This window comes from Mastigoproctus giganteus, chromosome 4, assembly GCF_048544385.1.
Source record: "Mastigoproctus giganteus isolate SK-2022 chromosome 4, ASM4854438v1, whole genome shotgun sequence".
Lineage (NCBI taxonomy): Eukaryota > Metazoa > Arthropoda > Arachnida > Uropygi > Thelyphonidae > Mastigoproctus > Mastigoproctus giganteus.
In genome coordinates, this window is record NC_143578.1 from 234639744 (window position 1) to 234657474 (window position 17731).

General features: G+C 37.8%; 1 protein-coding gene across 1 annotated transcript in view; it reads left to right on the top strand.

Moving 5' to 3' along the window:
• Positions 1-228: 228 nt before the first annotated feature.
• Positions 229-17731, top strand: part of LOC150087503 (MFS-type transporter SLC18B1-like) — a 132912-nt gene continuing 115409 nt past the window's right edge. Inside the window, exons 1-2 of the mRNA XM_090372508.1 lie at positions 229-261; positions 9918-9997. Coding sequence (XP_090228634.1) covers positions 229-261; positions 9918-9997 — 113 coding nt within the window. The remainder of the gene's footprint in view (positions 262-9917; positions 9998-17731) is intronic.

Consider the following 17731-nt stretch of genomic DNA (forward strand, 5'->3'; position numbering starts at 1 on the left):
TCAATTGTATAAAGTTTTTAAGAGTTATTTTTCTGATAGAAATGTGTGTAAAGACAAAATATGTTAAAATAAATAGGAAAGTTAAAAGAGATTGTCCTCAAGGCTCGGTGATTGGACCTTTTGCATAGAATATTGTATTCAATGAATATTTTGGTTTACATACATCTAATGTAAAGAAAGTTGCATATGCTGATGATTTGATTCTGTTGATACGGGGGGAATACCAGCATGCAGATAGAAAGTAGAACAGAAGAAGCTCTGGTACAGTTAGAAAAATGGTCCAGAAAGTACAGTCTGCAAATATCTAAAGAAAAAACTGTACAAATGTTATTAAAAGGGAGATTAAGTGCAAATTGTGCCCTGACTGTGAGGCTTCTGGGTGATGCGGTTCAATATGTAAAACTTACAAAATATTTAGGCTTAAAGATAGACGAAAGGCTCTTTTTTACAGAGCATGCTAAATATTTAAAAGAAAAGATAAGGACACTCCATGCTAAGCTCCGGAGGGTTGTAAGGGTAGATTGGGGAATAAAAGGGTGAGCTTTGAATTTATTATACGAATGTTTATTCATACCAATCATTACTTATGTCTCTGGAGCTTGGGTGCATAGAGTGTCTAATGTAGTTATACAAAAACATATAGTGCAAGCACAAAGATTTGCCCTTTTGAGCATAACTAGAGCGTGTCGAACCGTCTTTTCAGAGGCCTTCCAAGTGCTTTCTGGCAGAGTCCCGGCATATTATGCAGTCCTTATGTCGGGGATGTTGTATCTGACTAAACGTAACATCAGAAGGATGTATATGGGGGTAAAATCTTGTCCGTATGAGAATAAAAGTTATAGTTATTTTGATATTAAACTTGAGAAAATAAGAATTTTAAAACAAATTATGGGAAAATGGCAAGAAAATTGGGATATGGTAGAAAAAGGGAGAGAAACATATAAATTTATTCCTAAAGTTAATATAACCAGTGCCTTCATTAATTTTCCTGGAACAGAAGTTAAACTAACAGGTCTATAATTACTTGTGTTGCCCTGTGATCCTCCTTTGTGAATTGGGGTCACATTTACTCATCTCCAGGCCAATTGTTCCTCCCCTGAGTCCAAGGAAGCTCTCGTAATTATAGCTAAGGGTTTGCTTCCTTCCTTTGCTGCCTCCTTTAATATAACTGTATAGATCCCATCCACCCCAGGTGCCTTTGTTATGTTCAATTTCAACAATTTTCTTCCACTTTCCTATCAATTATTACAAAGTCATCCAGCTCACGGCCAGAGTTTACTTCACATCTGGCATTCCCCTCCCTGAATAACTCCTCATGTGTGAATGTAGATGCAAAATACTCATTTAGTTTATTAGCTACCTGAGCAGGATCATCAACAGTTGAATCATCAATATCCAGTGGACCAATCTGATTAATCCATTTCCTACTAGAGTTTCCATAGGTAAAGAACTCTTTTCTGTTTTTCTTTGCATCCTTTGCTAAGGATTTCTCATAATCTGCCTTTGCCTGCCTAATCTCCTTTGTGACTTGGTTACAGACCAGCTTATATCTATCATAGGCTTCCATGTCACCCATTAATTTATATGTATCCCATGCATTTTTCTTCTCTGCCACATGTCTCATTAGTTCATCTGACATCCATTTAGGCCTAAACCTTGAACAATATTTCTTAGTTGGTATGTAAAGCCTAGTTGCTTCCAAGATAAATTCTTTGACTGCTTCCTATTTTGAATTTGCTGTTGGTAACATCATCAGTTGGTCCCACCGTATAGAATTTAAATACTGTCTCAGACCACTTTAGTTACCTCTTTGAGTAAATCCCACTTCAGCACACTGTGATCACTGCCACCTAGTGGTTCCTTTATAGTAGTAGTAGTAATAGTAGTGGCATGTGATGCCAGAAAACAAGTGTATGAGCTTAGGCAGCATCAGCCAAAAAAAAAAAAAAAAAAAAAATTTACAAAACAATTCTCTCTAAATGTTTGTGCAGTTCCTCCTTAAATTTATTTAACCTATCAACTTCCACAACTACAGATGGAAGTTTGTTCCAGCAATTAACCACCCATTGGCTAAAGGCAAATTTCCACACATCTATTCTACGTCTTTCCTTAATTTGAATTTATGCCCCCTAAGGTTCGTAACCGGAGCAAGTGGAAGAATCCCATCAGAATTTCAGCATGCTCAACCCATTCAAGGCTCTACAGCTCAATCAGATCACCTTGCAGGTGCCCGAGCTCCAGCCACTGCAATTTCCAGAACTTAAGCCTCTCTTGGTAAGAGAATCCCTTCATTCCCCTCACCAACCTTGTTGCCTTTCTCTGTACATTCTCAAGCAAATCTACATCCTTCCTAAAATGAGGCCTCCAGATCTGTATGCAGCCTTATACAGAGGGACAATCCTCCTTTTCCCTTCTAGCAAAATTCCTATATATCATTGACAAAATGCCATTACCTGCCCTGCCAGCCTGTCTGCATTGATCAGAAAATTTCATATCTGACTGCACAATTACTCCCAGGTCTTTTTCATTTTCTACCACCTTAAGTGTAGTACCACACAGTTGGTACATTTCTCTAGGGTTACATCTACCCATATACAGTACTTTGCATTTGTCAAGATTAAACATCAGTTGCCACTTCTTAGCCCATCTGCCCATATTTTCTAGGTCCTGTTGCAGTAGCACACTACCATTACTGTCATTAACAACCCTACCAGCCTTTGTATCATCTGCAAACTTCAACATTAAGCCTGATATACCTTCATCAATATCATTGATAAATATACAAAACAACAGTGGACCCAACACCGAACCCTGTGGGACTTCACTAATAAAATTAGTCCACAAAGAGCAGCACCCATTGATTACCACCCTCTGTCTTCTCCCACTCAACCATCCTTTTATCCATTGTAGCAATTTACCCTTAGTACCATTCTGCTCCAGTTTGTACAGTAGTCTTCCATGCACAACAGTGTCAAAAGCTTTCCTGAAATCCAACTATATGATATCAAAAATATTTTTTGCATCCAGTTCCTTTGTAACCACATCATAATAACCAATCAAATTTGTCAGACAAGAATTTCCCTTAACAAACCAATGCTGTGTCTGAATTATTTCTGCAGTCTTGTCTAGATGATCCTGCAATGCATCTTTAAACAGTGACTCCATTATTTTAACCGGAACAGAAGTTAAACTAATTGGTCTGTAATTACTCCTATCACCCTTTGATCCCTCTTTGTGAATTGGCGATAAATTTGCACATCTCCATTCCGTGGGACCCTCCCCTGAGTCCAAGGATGCTCTCATAATTATGGCTAAGGGTTGGCTTAGTTGCTTTGCTGCCTCCTTTTATATAACTGGATAGATCCCATTCACCCCAGGTGCCTTTCTTATGTTTAGATTCAACAATTTCTCCTCCACTTTGCTCTCAGTTATTACAAAATCATTAAGCACCCTGCTACAATTTGATAACTTTCTGGTATTTTCAAACCTTAATAACTCCTCATGTGTTAATGTAGATGCAAATTATTCATTCAGTTTGTTTGCTATCTGAGCAGGATCATCAACAGTCAAACCATCCACATCAAGTGGACCAATCAGATTCATCCCCTTCCTTTTAGAGTTTATATAAGTAAAGAAATCCTTGCTGTTTTTCTTAGCATCCTTTGCCAAAGATTGCTTGTAATCTGCCTTCACCTGCCTAACCTCCTTTGTGACTTGATTACAGACAAGCTTATATCTGCCATAGGCTTCTGTGTCTCCTGATAATTTATATGCCTCACTTTTTTGCATTTTTCTTCTCTGTCACGAGTCTCATTTGTTCATTTGATAACCATTTAGACCTAAACCTTGAACAATATTTCTTAATAAGACACGATAGGAGGGAGTATATGATGAGAGCCTTGTCGATCAATTCGACCCCGGAAAGATTGTGCAAGGCTCAAGGGGTAGAATTTTTTTCAGCCTGGTATGTACTTGTTAACAGGAGAGACTGCTTCTACAGGAAGAGATACACTTAAATACACTTAAATAGAAAGGGTGCAAGAATATTTGCTGAACCTATGGAGGCAGTGTTAGGTGGGTCTGAAAACTGTTTGCTTGTGGGGATACAAGGACTAATAGATTAACAGTAGACACTGGCCGAGGTGAAAATGATTCTTGCACTGCTTCTATTGGAATGAGCAGCAGCCTGGAAAACAAGATGCAGGGTATTTCAGAAACTGCTGGGAGTCATTGCAATACAATTAAACACATGGGTTGTGTTAGGGTAGCTAAGAATAGAAACAGATGCATTTATACCAATGCTAGGAGTTTGGTAAATAAATTTGATGAATTTGGGGTATTGCTCAAAACATCAAAGGCAGATATTGTTGGGATATCAGAGAGGTGATGCCACATGGATATAAGGAATGCAGAACTGGAATTTGGGAAGTACAATGTGTGCAGGAAGGATAGACAGGATAGGAAGGGAGGAGGGTTATGCTGTTAGTTACAAACACATAAAATCCAAGGAATTGAAGCCAGTCGACATCGCTGGACAGTGCAGTGTCAAGCCAGTTTGGTGTGACATAAGCATTGGGAGTATGCTTATTGAGAGTAGGAGTGTGCTATTGAGAGTAGGAGTGTGCTATAGGCCTAATGACTCTGATGAGTATAATAAGCAACTGTACAGAGAAATGGTTGACCAACTGATGAATGTTACGAACAGCAAATTCAAAATGGGAAGCATTCAAAAAATTAATCTTGGAAGCTACTAGGCTTTACATACCAACTAAGAAATATTGTTCAAGGTTTAAGCCTAAATGGATGTCGGATGAACTAATGATACATAATGGCAGAGAAGAAAAATGTATGGGATACATATAAATTAATGGGTGACATGGAAGCCTATGATAGATATAAGCTGGTCTGTAACCAAGTCACAAAGGAGATTAGGCAGGCAAAGACAGATTATGAGAAATCCTTAGCAAAGGATGCAAAAAAAAACTGAAAAGAGTTCTTTACTTATGGAAACTCTAGTAGGAAATGGATGAATCAGATTGGTCCACTGGATATTGATGATTCAACTGTTGATGATCCTGCTCAGGTAGCTAATAAACTAAATGAGTATTTTGCATCTACATTCACACATGAGGAGTTATTCAGGGAGGAGAATGCCAGAGGTGAAGTAAACTCTGGCCGTGAGCTGGATGACTTTGTAATAACTGATAGGAAAGTGGAAGAAAATTGTTGAAATTGAACATAACAAAGGCACCTGGGGTGGATGAGATCTATACAGTTATATTAAAGGAGGCAGCAAAGGAAGGAAGCAAACCCTTAGCTATAATTACGAGAGCTTCCTTGGACTCAGGGGAGGAACAATTGGCCTGGAGATGAGTAAATGTGACCCCAATTAAAAAGTAGGATCAAAGGGCTACACAAGTAATTACAGACCTGTTAGTTTAGTTTCTATTCCAGGGAATTTAATGGATGCACTGGTTAAAAAGGCACTGCAGGATCATCTAGACAAGACTTCAGTTATAGCTCGGACACAGCATGGTTTTGTTAAGGGGAAGTCTTGTCTGACCAATTTGATTGGATACTATGATGTGGGCACAAAGGAACTGAATGAGAATAACTCTGATATCATATATTTGGATCTTAGAAAGTCTTTTGATACTGTTGCACGTGGAAGACTACTGCACAAATTGGAGCAGTTTGGCATTGGTGGCAAATTGCTGCTATGGATAAAGGGATGGTTGAGTCGGAGAAGACAGAGTGGTAATCAATGGACACTGCTCATCATGAATGTTATTAGTGGAGTCCCTCAGGGTTCATTGTTGGGTCCATTGTTGTTTTCTGTATTTAATAATGATATTGATGATGGTATATCAGGCGTAATGTCCAAGAGTGCAGACAATACGAAGGTTGGCAGGGTTGTTAATGACACTAATGACAACACCCTGCTGCAACAGTATATAGAAAAGTTGAGCAGATGGGCTGAGAGGTGGCAACTGAAGTTTCACATTGCAAATGTAAAGTACTGCGTATGGGAAGCAATTACCCCAGAGTAACATATCAACTGTGTGGTACTACATATCAACTGATAGTGGTAGAGAATGAAAAGGACCTGGGGGTAATTGTGTAGGCAGATATGAAGTTTTCTGAGCAATGCAGACATTCTGCAAGAGTAGTTTATGGTTTCTTGTCAATGATATACAAAACTTTTTCTAGCAGGGATAAGGATGTAATTATCCCCTTGTATAAAGTAGTGGTCAGGCCACACCTTGTGTACTGTATACAGGTCTGGAGGCCTCGTTTTAGGAAGCATGTAGAGCTGCTGGAGTGAGTGCATAGAAGGACAACAAGATTAGTGAATGGAACAAAGGGTTTCTTTTATGAATAAAGATTTATAAGTTTTGCAAATTACAGTGTCTGGAGACTAGGCACCTGTGAGGTGATCTGATTGAGGTGTATAAAGCCTTGAATGGTTTGAGCATGCTCAATACTGATGGGATTCTTCCTCTTGCTCAGAATAATTGCCTCAGAGGGCATAAATTCAAATTGAAGAAAGACAATTGTAGGATAAATATGCAGAATTTGCCTTTAGCCAGTGGGTGGTTGATTGCTGAATTGGTGGTTGATCAGCGGATGGTTGATTCCATCTGTTGTAGTAGAAGTTGATAGCTTAAACAGATTCAAGGCAGAACTAGACAAACATTTGGAGTGAGTGGATATATGAAATTAGAAGATTTGTTGGTTTTTTTTTGTTTGTTTTGGCGGATGCTATATTAGCTTGCTTTCTTGCATCATGTGCCTTTAGTAATGCTAACGCATTAGTGTTGCCAACTGTAGTGAATTGAAACTAGCAGAACCATAATGCACAAATAGATAAAATCCTATGTTAACAATGAAAGTGGATGCGCTTACGAAGAAAGGCGTATGCTTTTGAAACTTCAGTATCTGGAGACTAGCACCTGCGAAGTGATCTGATTGAGGTCGATAAGGCCTTGAATGGTTTGAGCATACTCAATGCTGATGGGATACTTCCGCTTGCTCAGACTAAGAACCTGAGCAGGCATAGATTCAAATGGAGGAAAGACAGTTGTAGAATAGATGTGTGGAAGTTTGCCTTTAGCCAGTGGATAGTTGATTGCTGGAACAAACTTCATCTGTTGTGGAAGTTGATAGCTTAAATAAATTTAAGGCTGAACTAGACAAAGATTTGGAGTGACCAGATGGGCTTAATGGGAAGATTTTTTTTTTTTTTTTTTTCTTGGCTGATGCTGTATAAGCTCGCTTTCTTGCATCATATGCTTCAACTAATGCTAATGCTAATAATAATAATAATAATAATAAAAAATTTTTGTAGTTAAAAGGAATTTAAATGATTGGTGTACTATGTGCCCTACACTGAATCAGCCTATGGTTGTACATGCAAGTATACATGCACCTGTTCTTACTCTTAGTTACCCTAACACAACCCATGTATTTATTTGTTTTATTATGACTCCCAGCATTCCTTGAAATGCCTAGTATCTCGTTGGAAAGCAAGGTATGGGGATTTCCATATACAGGTAGCCCTTGATTTACGCCAGGGTTAGGTTCATGGCGGAACAGGCACAAATGGAATCAGTGCAAATGGAACCCTTTATATAATGGAGTTAATGGGAAATCACAAGGTTAGGAAAAATTTTTGGTTCCGGGAACAAAAAATTTTACCTACCCTTTTCGTTACTGAAGTATTTAAAGTTCAGAAATGAACTTTTTTAATTAAAAAAGTTCATAAATACAGTTACATATAATAAATAAAAAATAAATTATGAAACATTTTGATAGTGAAAAACCAACTAAAAATTCTGTGTAATGCCAAATTTTTAGTTGGTTTTTAAAGGTCTTGGTTGAGGATCTTCTGTTGAAAGCACTGGTTGAGGAGGATGCCTCTTTTGAAGTAAGAAGCAAGTGCTGATTGCTCAGATTTCTTCCTCCTTTCTTTAAGAATTTTAAAGTAACAGTAAAGGTCAGGGTTGATATGACACTCCTTTTAACTATGGCACTCCTCTCCCAGTCGTGATCAGTGACACAGAGCTCATTAATGAGGGACTGTATACTTGCAAGAATTGGTTGTAATCACCGGTCTTCATAATTTTTAGAGGAGGATCTTCTTCTTTCTCTTCCTGCTGTTGTTGGCTAAGTTCCAGCTTCAAGGTGTGGTGAAGAAAGCCAACACGAGAAACGTTGGATAACTTGCGCAGAAAATTAGTTTCACGATACGGCACTCTAGCACTGCTCGCTCGATAAACAGACAGTAGGTGTTATTGGTCTGGAGCAGAAGTCGAGAACAATATATTGATTGACAGGTAGGCATGGCAAATGATGTGCTGATTGGTGCGTGAACACAACACACAATAACATCGGTTTGGTAGCACTCAGAAGCACTAATAGTCACTTGCCTCAATGGTAGCTTGCCCTAATCACACATGCCCTAATGAACGCTTTCTATAATGGTGAAAAAAGGTCAGGTTAGTTCCACTTGAATCCCATGGAGCTTGAACCCCCTCTCGAAGTGGAGGGGGTAACCTAACCTTTTTTCTTTAGAATCATGGGTGGACTAGTGCATAAATTGTTTATTAACAAAATATTAATTTTTTATTACTGTACTTTTATTTTTAAAGTACTCATGTGGATATACACTTATCATAATGTCAATCAACACCTCAATAGCTATTCACTACATACACACACACACACATATAAATATAATCTTTCTTTTCCTATTATTTCCTAACCTAACATTTAAGGTTATGTCACGAAATATAAGAACACCTCTTCTATTATTTCTTAACCTACCATTTAAGGTCAGGCTACAAAATATAACAAAAAATAAAAAAACCTGTCCTTTTTGCGTAACCAAACCTAAATCAACAATATAGTTAAAACACTCAAAACTCCAAAAATCTGCTTTTTAATAATGAGAAAAAATATAATGAAGAACAAAAAAATGAATGGAACAAAACTTTTATTAATTTAGTTTTCGTCAAAAAATCAACCAACATTTTATTTTCCGTATAAATTTCTTCCATCTTTAAAAGATTCATTGCTACTATTGCCTGTTAACCGTTCATCACAAAACTATTATGCACCGTTCTTTATTAATAAATATATATTATAATGCCAACCAATGACTACACAGTAGCTTCTCTATCATGCCCACCACCAATCATTTTATCATTTGCCACTCCTTCCTGTCAATCAATATATCCTTCTCGATATCGGCTCCAGATTGATAACACTTACTGTCTGGTTACCAAGCGAGCAGCACTGGAGTCCTTACATCTTCAACTGTAACTTCTTCTAATTCTGCCTCTTGTGCCAGCCTGCTGATGTTTTCTACAACATTCTGTTGTAGCTCGAATCCTCTAAAGTCATGCGTGAAATCTGGGAGAAGTTTACGCCACACTCTATTTAGACAATTGACAGTCACTTCTTGCCAGACTGTGTTAATGTGATTGATGCCTTTTAAGACATCAAACCACCTTCAATATTCTCTGATGTTAATGTTGGACTCGACTAAAGCTTTTACCATTTCTGTAAATGTTTACCGTAGGTAATAAGCTTTAAAGGTGGCTATTACCCCCTGATCAGTTGCAAAACTGATGTTGTATTATCTGTGATTGGCTCAGATTGTCCTTGATCACGTGAACAGTGCATGATACATAGTACAGTACAATGCTGATAAATTTTGTTTGACAATTTAAACTTTCAATTTATAAAAAAATTTCAAAAATAAACATTCCTGGCCTTGTGGTTAGTGACCAGCGTTATTGCGAATCGGTGCAAATTGGACCGGTGCAAAACGAGGGCTATATATATGTGTGTGTGTGAAAAGCTACTTTGTTTGGTATGATTTACTAACACTATTTTAATATCTCTTTCTGTAGCTCACAACAGATAAAGTTGGATGCAAGTTCCTTTTTACATCTGGTGCATTTGTGTGTGGTGGTGCCACTTTACTTCTAGGGTAAGTTTTGAGGATCCATAAAACAGCACAGAGAATAAACTTTACACTGGTTATCTAAATAAATGTATTCTTTGAACTTATTTCCATGCATTATTAAAGGCTTTTCACCTTGAATATGTTATACTTGATAGTTTTATCCATGAAAAAAAGATTAATAAATGGGCAAACATATCATTCTTTCATTAAATGGCTATTTAATATAATTTGATAGGAAAATTGCTATAGCTGGATGTTCAGTTCAAAAATTAAAATGTATTTTTTCAGTTAAAAAAAAAAAGGTATAAAACAATGAAGTGGAATATTCAGTATATGATTGGCTTATACTTAAAATATCAACTTTTTAACTAAAATTTCAAGAGCAGTTCTATCCTACAAACAAAATATAAAGTTTGGGACAATATCTGTTTTTATTTTATTTTTGTTATTATTATTTATTATTATTATTATTATTATTATTTCTTTTTGATTCCAAATGCTAGATAAGCATCTGGCATCTGTTTGTTTTCTTGCATCATCTGTTTTCTTACATTATCTGGTCATTTTAAAGCCAAAGTAAAGAAGTTGCCTGTCTGTTTTTCAAAAAAACTAGAAATTGGAAAGACATTATTATCTGATAAACTTGCAACCAAGATATAACAATTCTAAACCATAATTAAAAGCAACAATTATGGTAATTTCATTCACAATACTATTAAAACAGGTGTTAAACAAGTGTTTAACACCTGTTTTAACACTTGTTTAACACTTGGTAAAAGTTAGTGTTTAACTGATTAAAATAATGTCTGCAAATATGAATAGTCATATTATACACTACCATATGCTTCATGTTTCAAAACACACAAACTTGCAAAATATTTAAATAATGTTGTTTCCAGCAGAAAAATCAGTGTAAACATTAACTTTTCTTTAATTATTATTTGGTTGTTTTTAGGAGCATTAGCAATAGTCATATTGCTCTGGGGATTATGCGGTGGTCATTCTCTGACCTTTCTGCATCCTCCATATTTGGTGGTCACGGGCTCGAACCCTGGCCTAATCAAGAAGTGTGTGTTACGCACTGCTCCTCCTGCCCACCTGGCTACGAAGGCACCTTTTCTTTAGAGGCACAATAAATATATAAGGGTATCCACATGTTGGACAAGATTTTGCAGCTCCGGCAAACCCTAAGTTTTTAATTATATTTAGCCGTTTTATTGACTTAATTGTTATATTAAATTATTTTCTATAATATAAAATATATAATATAAAATAATATTATATATAAAACAGTGGTTCGACCTATCGTGACTTATACTAGTGAAACATGGATGCTTAATAAAAAGGACAAAAAATCTTTAAACGTGTGGGAAAGAAAGATATTAAGGAAAATCTTTAGCCCTGTAAAAGTTGGGGAAGAGTGGAAAATAAGGACAAACCAAGAGCTGAAGGAACTGTATGGAGAACCAGATATAGTGGGAGTGATAAAGAGCTCAAGACTTAGATGGGCAGGCCATGTGATATGAATGGAGGAAAACAGATGGCCAAGGAAAGCAATGGAAAAGCAACTGGGAGGGAGAAGAATGAGGCGAAGACCGAGAAGGAGGTGGGTTGATGACATAGAGAATGACCTATGACAGCTTAGGGCGAGACGATGGAGAACAATGGCCAGGGAAAGAGACAGCTGGAGAAAAATTGTTGAGAAGGCCAAGGTTCTACAAGGACCGTAGAACCATGGAGTAGGAGTATAGCAATTTTGAAAGTTAATACTTATTGTTTGTAGATTTACCGTTTGTAACTTGCCGCCATTGTTATATGATACAACATATATCCAGAACCAGATAGTGTAAGGTTTAACGTAAAACTAGATAGCGAAACACATAGCACTGTATTAGAAATCTGTTAGCTTATTACAGTATTGTATAATCAATTAATCAGTAAAATTTATTAAATTTATTAAATTTCATTGTCAATTAAATTGTACTTAAACGGAATCTTGACCACAGACTAGAGCAGCAAAGCAATGCTCACAGATTAGCCAGAGTGCTGTAGATCAGGGGAGAACTGAAGGGGATGATTCTCCAATGGTTCACAGTCTAAAAAAATGTGTGAAGTGTGAAATATTTGCAGACCTGTCTAGAACAGGACATCATCTAACCGAAGAGAATGTCTTTGTGTGTGCTAGGTGCAGAGACTGTGAGAAAAGTATGTGCCAACTCAGTGTTGTGATGGATGTCTATGAGAGTTTGAGGTGTAGGGTAGATGCCCTCAAGTAAATTAATAAGGGCCCATCAAGCTGTTAGCTGCCTAACTCATTGCCAGAGCTCACTCTTGTGCATCAGACAACACAGCAGCAATCTTCAAGGCAGAATGCGCTGGTCCCACAGGAACTAGTTATTGTTGGTGACTCTTTTTTCAGGGAGATCGGGAATATATTATGCAAAAAGAATAGGTGGAACAGGACCAGGGTATGTCTGCCAGGGGGAAAAAGTTGATGTTGTTATAGAGCAGATATCATCTTTTAAACACACAAAAGGTGATACCGTTGTACACATTGGCACTAATGACCTTAAGAGTAAGATATCTGCAGATTAATTTAGCAAGTACAGGTCAATGTTGAAAAAAAGTTGCAAGCTAGGGTTAAATTTGAAAGTGTCTGCAATTCTGCCCAGACATGAGAGGATATTTATTACAGAGGAGATTATATCTGCCATAGGCGTCTGTGTCACCTACTAATTTATATACATCGATCACATTTTTCTTCTCTGGCACAAGCCTCATTAGTTAAGCCGACATCCATTTAGGCCTAAATCTTGAACAGTAGTAGTAGTAGTAATAGTAGTAGTAGTGACGTGATGCAAGAAAGCAAGTGAATGAGCTTATGTAGCATCAGCCAAAAAAAAAATCAACACATTCCCTCCAAATGCCTGTCCAGTTCCTCCTTAAATTTATTTAACCTATCAACTTCCACAATGACAGATGGCAGTTTGTTCCAGCAATTAACCACCCGCTGGCTAAAGGCAAATTTCCACACATCTGTTCTACATCTGTCTTTTCTTAATTTGAATTTATGCCCCCTTAGGTTTGTAATCTGAACAAGTGGAAGGATCCCATCAGAATTCGGCGTGCTCAACCCATTCAAGGCCTTATACATCTCAATCAGATCACCGTGCAGGTGCTTAGTCTCCAGCCACTGCAATTTGCAGAACTTAAGCCTCTCTTGGTAAGAGGATCCCTTCATTCCCCTCACCAATCTTTTTGCCCTTCTCTGTACATGCTCAAGCAAATCTACAACCTTCCTAAAATGAGGCCTCCAGACTCGTATGCAGAACTCAAGACGTGGCCTGACCATTGCCTTATACAGAAGGATAATCACCTCCTTTTCCCTGCTAGCAAAATTCTGATATATCTTGACAAAACCCCATGACCTGCCCTGGCAGCCTCTCTGCATTGCTCAGAAAACTTTATATCTGACTGCACAATTACTCCCAGGTCTTTTTCATTTTCTACCACCTTAAGTGTAGTACCACACAGTTGGTACGTTTCTCTAGGGTTACTTCTACCCATATGCAGTACTTTGCATTTGTCAAGGTTAAACTTCAATTGCCACTTCTTAGCTAATCTGCCCAAATTATCTAGATCCTGTTTCAGTAGCACACTGCCAACCTTTGTATCATCTGCAAACTTTGACACTAAGCCTGATATACCTTCATCAATATCATTGATAAATATACAAAACAACAGAGGACCCAACACCGAACCCTGTAGGACTCCACTAATAACATTAGTCCATGAAGAGCAGCACCCATTAATTACCACCCTCTGCCTTCTCCCACTCAACCATCCTTTTATCCATTGTAGCAACTTACCCTTAATACCATTCTTCTCCAATTTGTACAATAATATGTACAAAAGCTTTCCTGAAATCCAAATATATGATATCAAATTTATTTTTTGCATCAAGTTCCTTTGTAACCACATCATAATATCCTATCAAATTTGTCAGACAAGACTTTCCCTTAACAAACCCATGCTGTGTCTGAATTATTGCTGCAGTCTTCTCTAGATGATACTGCAATGCATCTTTAACCAGTGACTCCATTATTTTACCAGGAACAGAAGTTAAACTAACTGGTCTGTAATTACTCGTTTCAACCTTCGATCCCCCTTTGTGAATTAGGGATACATTTGCACATCTCCAGTCCATGGGAACCTCCCCTGAGTCCAAGGATGCTCTCATAATTATGGCTAAGGGTTTGCTTAGTTGCTTTGCTGCCTCCTTTAATATAACTGGATAGGTCCCATCCACCCCAGGTGCCTTTCTTATGTTTAACTTCAACAATTTCTCCTCCACTTTGCTCTCAGTTATTACAAAATCATTAAGCATCCTGCTACAATTTGATAACCTTCTGCCATTTTCAAACCTTAATAACTCCTCATGTGTGAATGTCGTTGCAAAACACTCATTCAGTTTGTTTGCTATCTGAGCAGGATCATCAACAATGGAACCATCGATATCAAGTGACCAATCAGATTCATCCCCTTCCTTTTAGAGTTTATATAAGTAAAGAAATCCTTGCTGTTTTTCTTAGCATCTTTTGCCAAAGATTTCTCGTAATCTGCCTTCGCCTTCCTAACCTCCTTTGTGACCTGATTACAGACTAGCTTATATCTGCCATAGGCTTCTGAGTCCCTTGATAATTTATATGCATCCCATGCATTTTTCTTCTCTGTCACGAGTCTCATTAGTTCATTTGATAACCATTTAGGCCTAAACCTTGAACAATATTTCTTAATATATATGAAACTTTTAGTAGCATCCACGATTAATTCCTTGAATGCTTCCCACTTAGAATTTACCGTTGGTAACACTGTCAGTTGATCCCACTGCACAGAATTTAGAAACTGTCTCAGACCACTGAACTCACCTTTGTGGAAGCAAAAACCCTTTTTTTACCCCTGATGGTAATTATATCTAAGTAAATCCCGCATCAGTACACTGTGATTGCTGCCACCTAGTGGTTCCTTTATCTGCAAATTGTTAATACACAAATGATCACTGCTGATAACCAGATCAAGAGTATTACCCTCTCTGGTTGCCTCTCGAACATGCTGCTGCATAAAACAATCATCCAATAAATCCACAAAAGTCTTACTAGTGTGTGAGTGACAAACCCACAAGTTCCAGTCAACATCTGGTAAGTTAAAATCCCCCATTATAAGACATTCTGATTTACTATCCCACTCTATTTCTCTGTACAATTGTTCATTTTACTCGTTCGAGTCATTAGGTCTATAACATACTCCTACTCTTATTTTTGTTTTCACAGTGATCATGTCACACCAAACTGACTCAACAGTGCACAGTTCTTCTATATCAACTGGATGCACTTCTTTTGATTTTATGTTTTTCTTAATTAACAGCATAACACCTCTTCCCTTCCTATCCTGTCTATCCTTTCTGTACACAATGTATTCCCAAATTCCAGTTCTGCATTCCTTATATCTGTGTGACACCACGTCTCTGCTATCCCAACAATATCCGCCTTTGATGTCTTGACCAACACTTTAGTATTTCTTAGTTGGTATGCAGGCCTAATGAATCTGATGAATATAATGAGCAGTTGTGCAGAGAAATAGAGTGGGCCAGTAAATCAGAGAGTCTTATAATGAGGGATTTTAATTTCCCGGATATTGACTGGAATTTGTGGGTTGGTCACCCACACAGTAGCAAGGCTTTTGTGGATTTATTGGATGATTGTTTTCTACATCAGCATTTTCGGGAGGCAACTAGAGGGAGTAATACTCTTGATGTGATTATCACTAGTGATTCTTCATGCATTAAGAATCTGCAGATAGAGGAACCACTAGATGGCAGTGATCACAGTGTGCTGAAATGGAATTTACTCAAAGAGTTACCTCTTTGAGTAAATCCCATCAGGGGTAAATCGAAGGGTTTTTGCTTTCTAAAAGGTGCCTGTGGTGGTCTGAGACAGTATTTAAATTTTATACAGTGGGACCAACTGATGATGTTACCAACAGCATATTCAAAATTGGAAGCATTCAAAGAATTAATCTTGGAAGCTACTAGGCTTTTCATACCAACTAAGAAATATTGTTCAAGATTTAATGGATGTCAGATGAATCAATTAGACATGTGGCAGAGCCGAAAAATGCACGGGATGCATATAAATTAACATAGTGACACAGAAGTCTATGATAGATATCAGCTGATCTGTAACCAAGTCACAAAGGAAGTTAGGCAGGCAAAGGGAGATTACAAGAAATATTTGGCAAAAGATGCAAAGAAAAACAGCAAAGAGTTAGCATTAGCATTAGCATTAGCATTAGTAGAGGCATATGATGTAAGAAAGCAATCTTATGCAGCATCAGCCAAAAAAAAAAAACCTTCCACTTCACCCCTCCGTTCGTTCAAAATACCTGTCCAGCTGAGCCTTAAATTTATTTAGGCTATCAACTTCCACAACAAGGGATGGAAGTGTGTTCCACCAACCAACTACCTACTGGCTAAAGGCAAATTTCCGCACATCTATCCTACATCTGTCTTTCCTTAATTTGAATTTATGCTCTCTCAGGTGATTATTCTGAGCAACAGGAAGAATCTCATCAGCATTGAGCATGCTCAAACCATTCAAAGCTTTATCCACCTCTATGAGATCACCTCTCCAGTGCCTAGTCTCCAGACACTGTAATTTGCAAAACATAAGCATTTCTTCGTAAGAGCAACCTTTGTTCCATTCACTAATCTTGTTGCCCTTTATCTGTACTAGTTCCAACAGTTCTGCATCCTTCTTAAAATGAGGCCTACAGACCTGTATACAGTACTCTAGGTGTGGCCTGACCATTGCCTTATACAAGGGAATAATCACCTCCTTCTCCCTGCTAGAAAAATTCCTGTATATCATTGACAATCTCCATGAGCTACCCTTGCAGCCCGTCTGCACTGCTCAGGGAACTTCATATCTGCCTGCACAATTACCCCCAGGTCCTTTTCATTCTCTACCAATGTCAGTGTAGTACCACAGAGTTCATACACTGCTCTAGGATTGCTGTTTCCCATATGTAGTACTTTACATTTTTCAATGTTAAACTTCATTTGCCACCTCTCAGCCCATCTGCTCAACCTTTCCAGATCCTGTTGCAGCATAGCATCAGTAGTGTCCTTAACAACCCTGCCAACCTTTGTATCATCTGCAACTTGGATATTAAGCTTGATATACCATCATCACTATTATTTATAAATACAGAAAACAATAATGGACCCAACACTAAACCCTGAGAGACTCCACTAATAAAATTAGTCCACGATTAACAGTGTACATTGATTACCACTCTCTGTCTTCTCCCCCTCAACCACCCCTTTATCCATAGCAGCAATTTACCTCCAATGCCACACTGCTCCAATTTGTGCAGCAGTCTTCCATGTGCAACAGTATCAAAAGCCTTTCTAAGATCCAAGTATATAATATCAAAGTTATTCCCTGCATCCAGTTCTTTTGTGACAATTAGATACTATGATCTGCATCATAGTATCCAATTAAATTGGTCAGGGAACACCTCCCCTTAACAAAACCATGCTGTGTCTGAGCTTCTTTAACCAGTGCCTCCATTAATTTTCCTGGAACAGAAGTTAAATTCACAGGTCTATAATTACTTGTTTCAGCCTTTGATCCTCCTTTGTGAATTGGGGTCACATTTGCACATCTCCAGTTTATGGGTACCTCCCCTGAGTCCAAG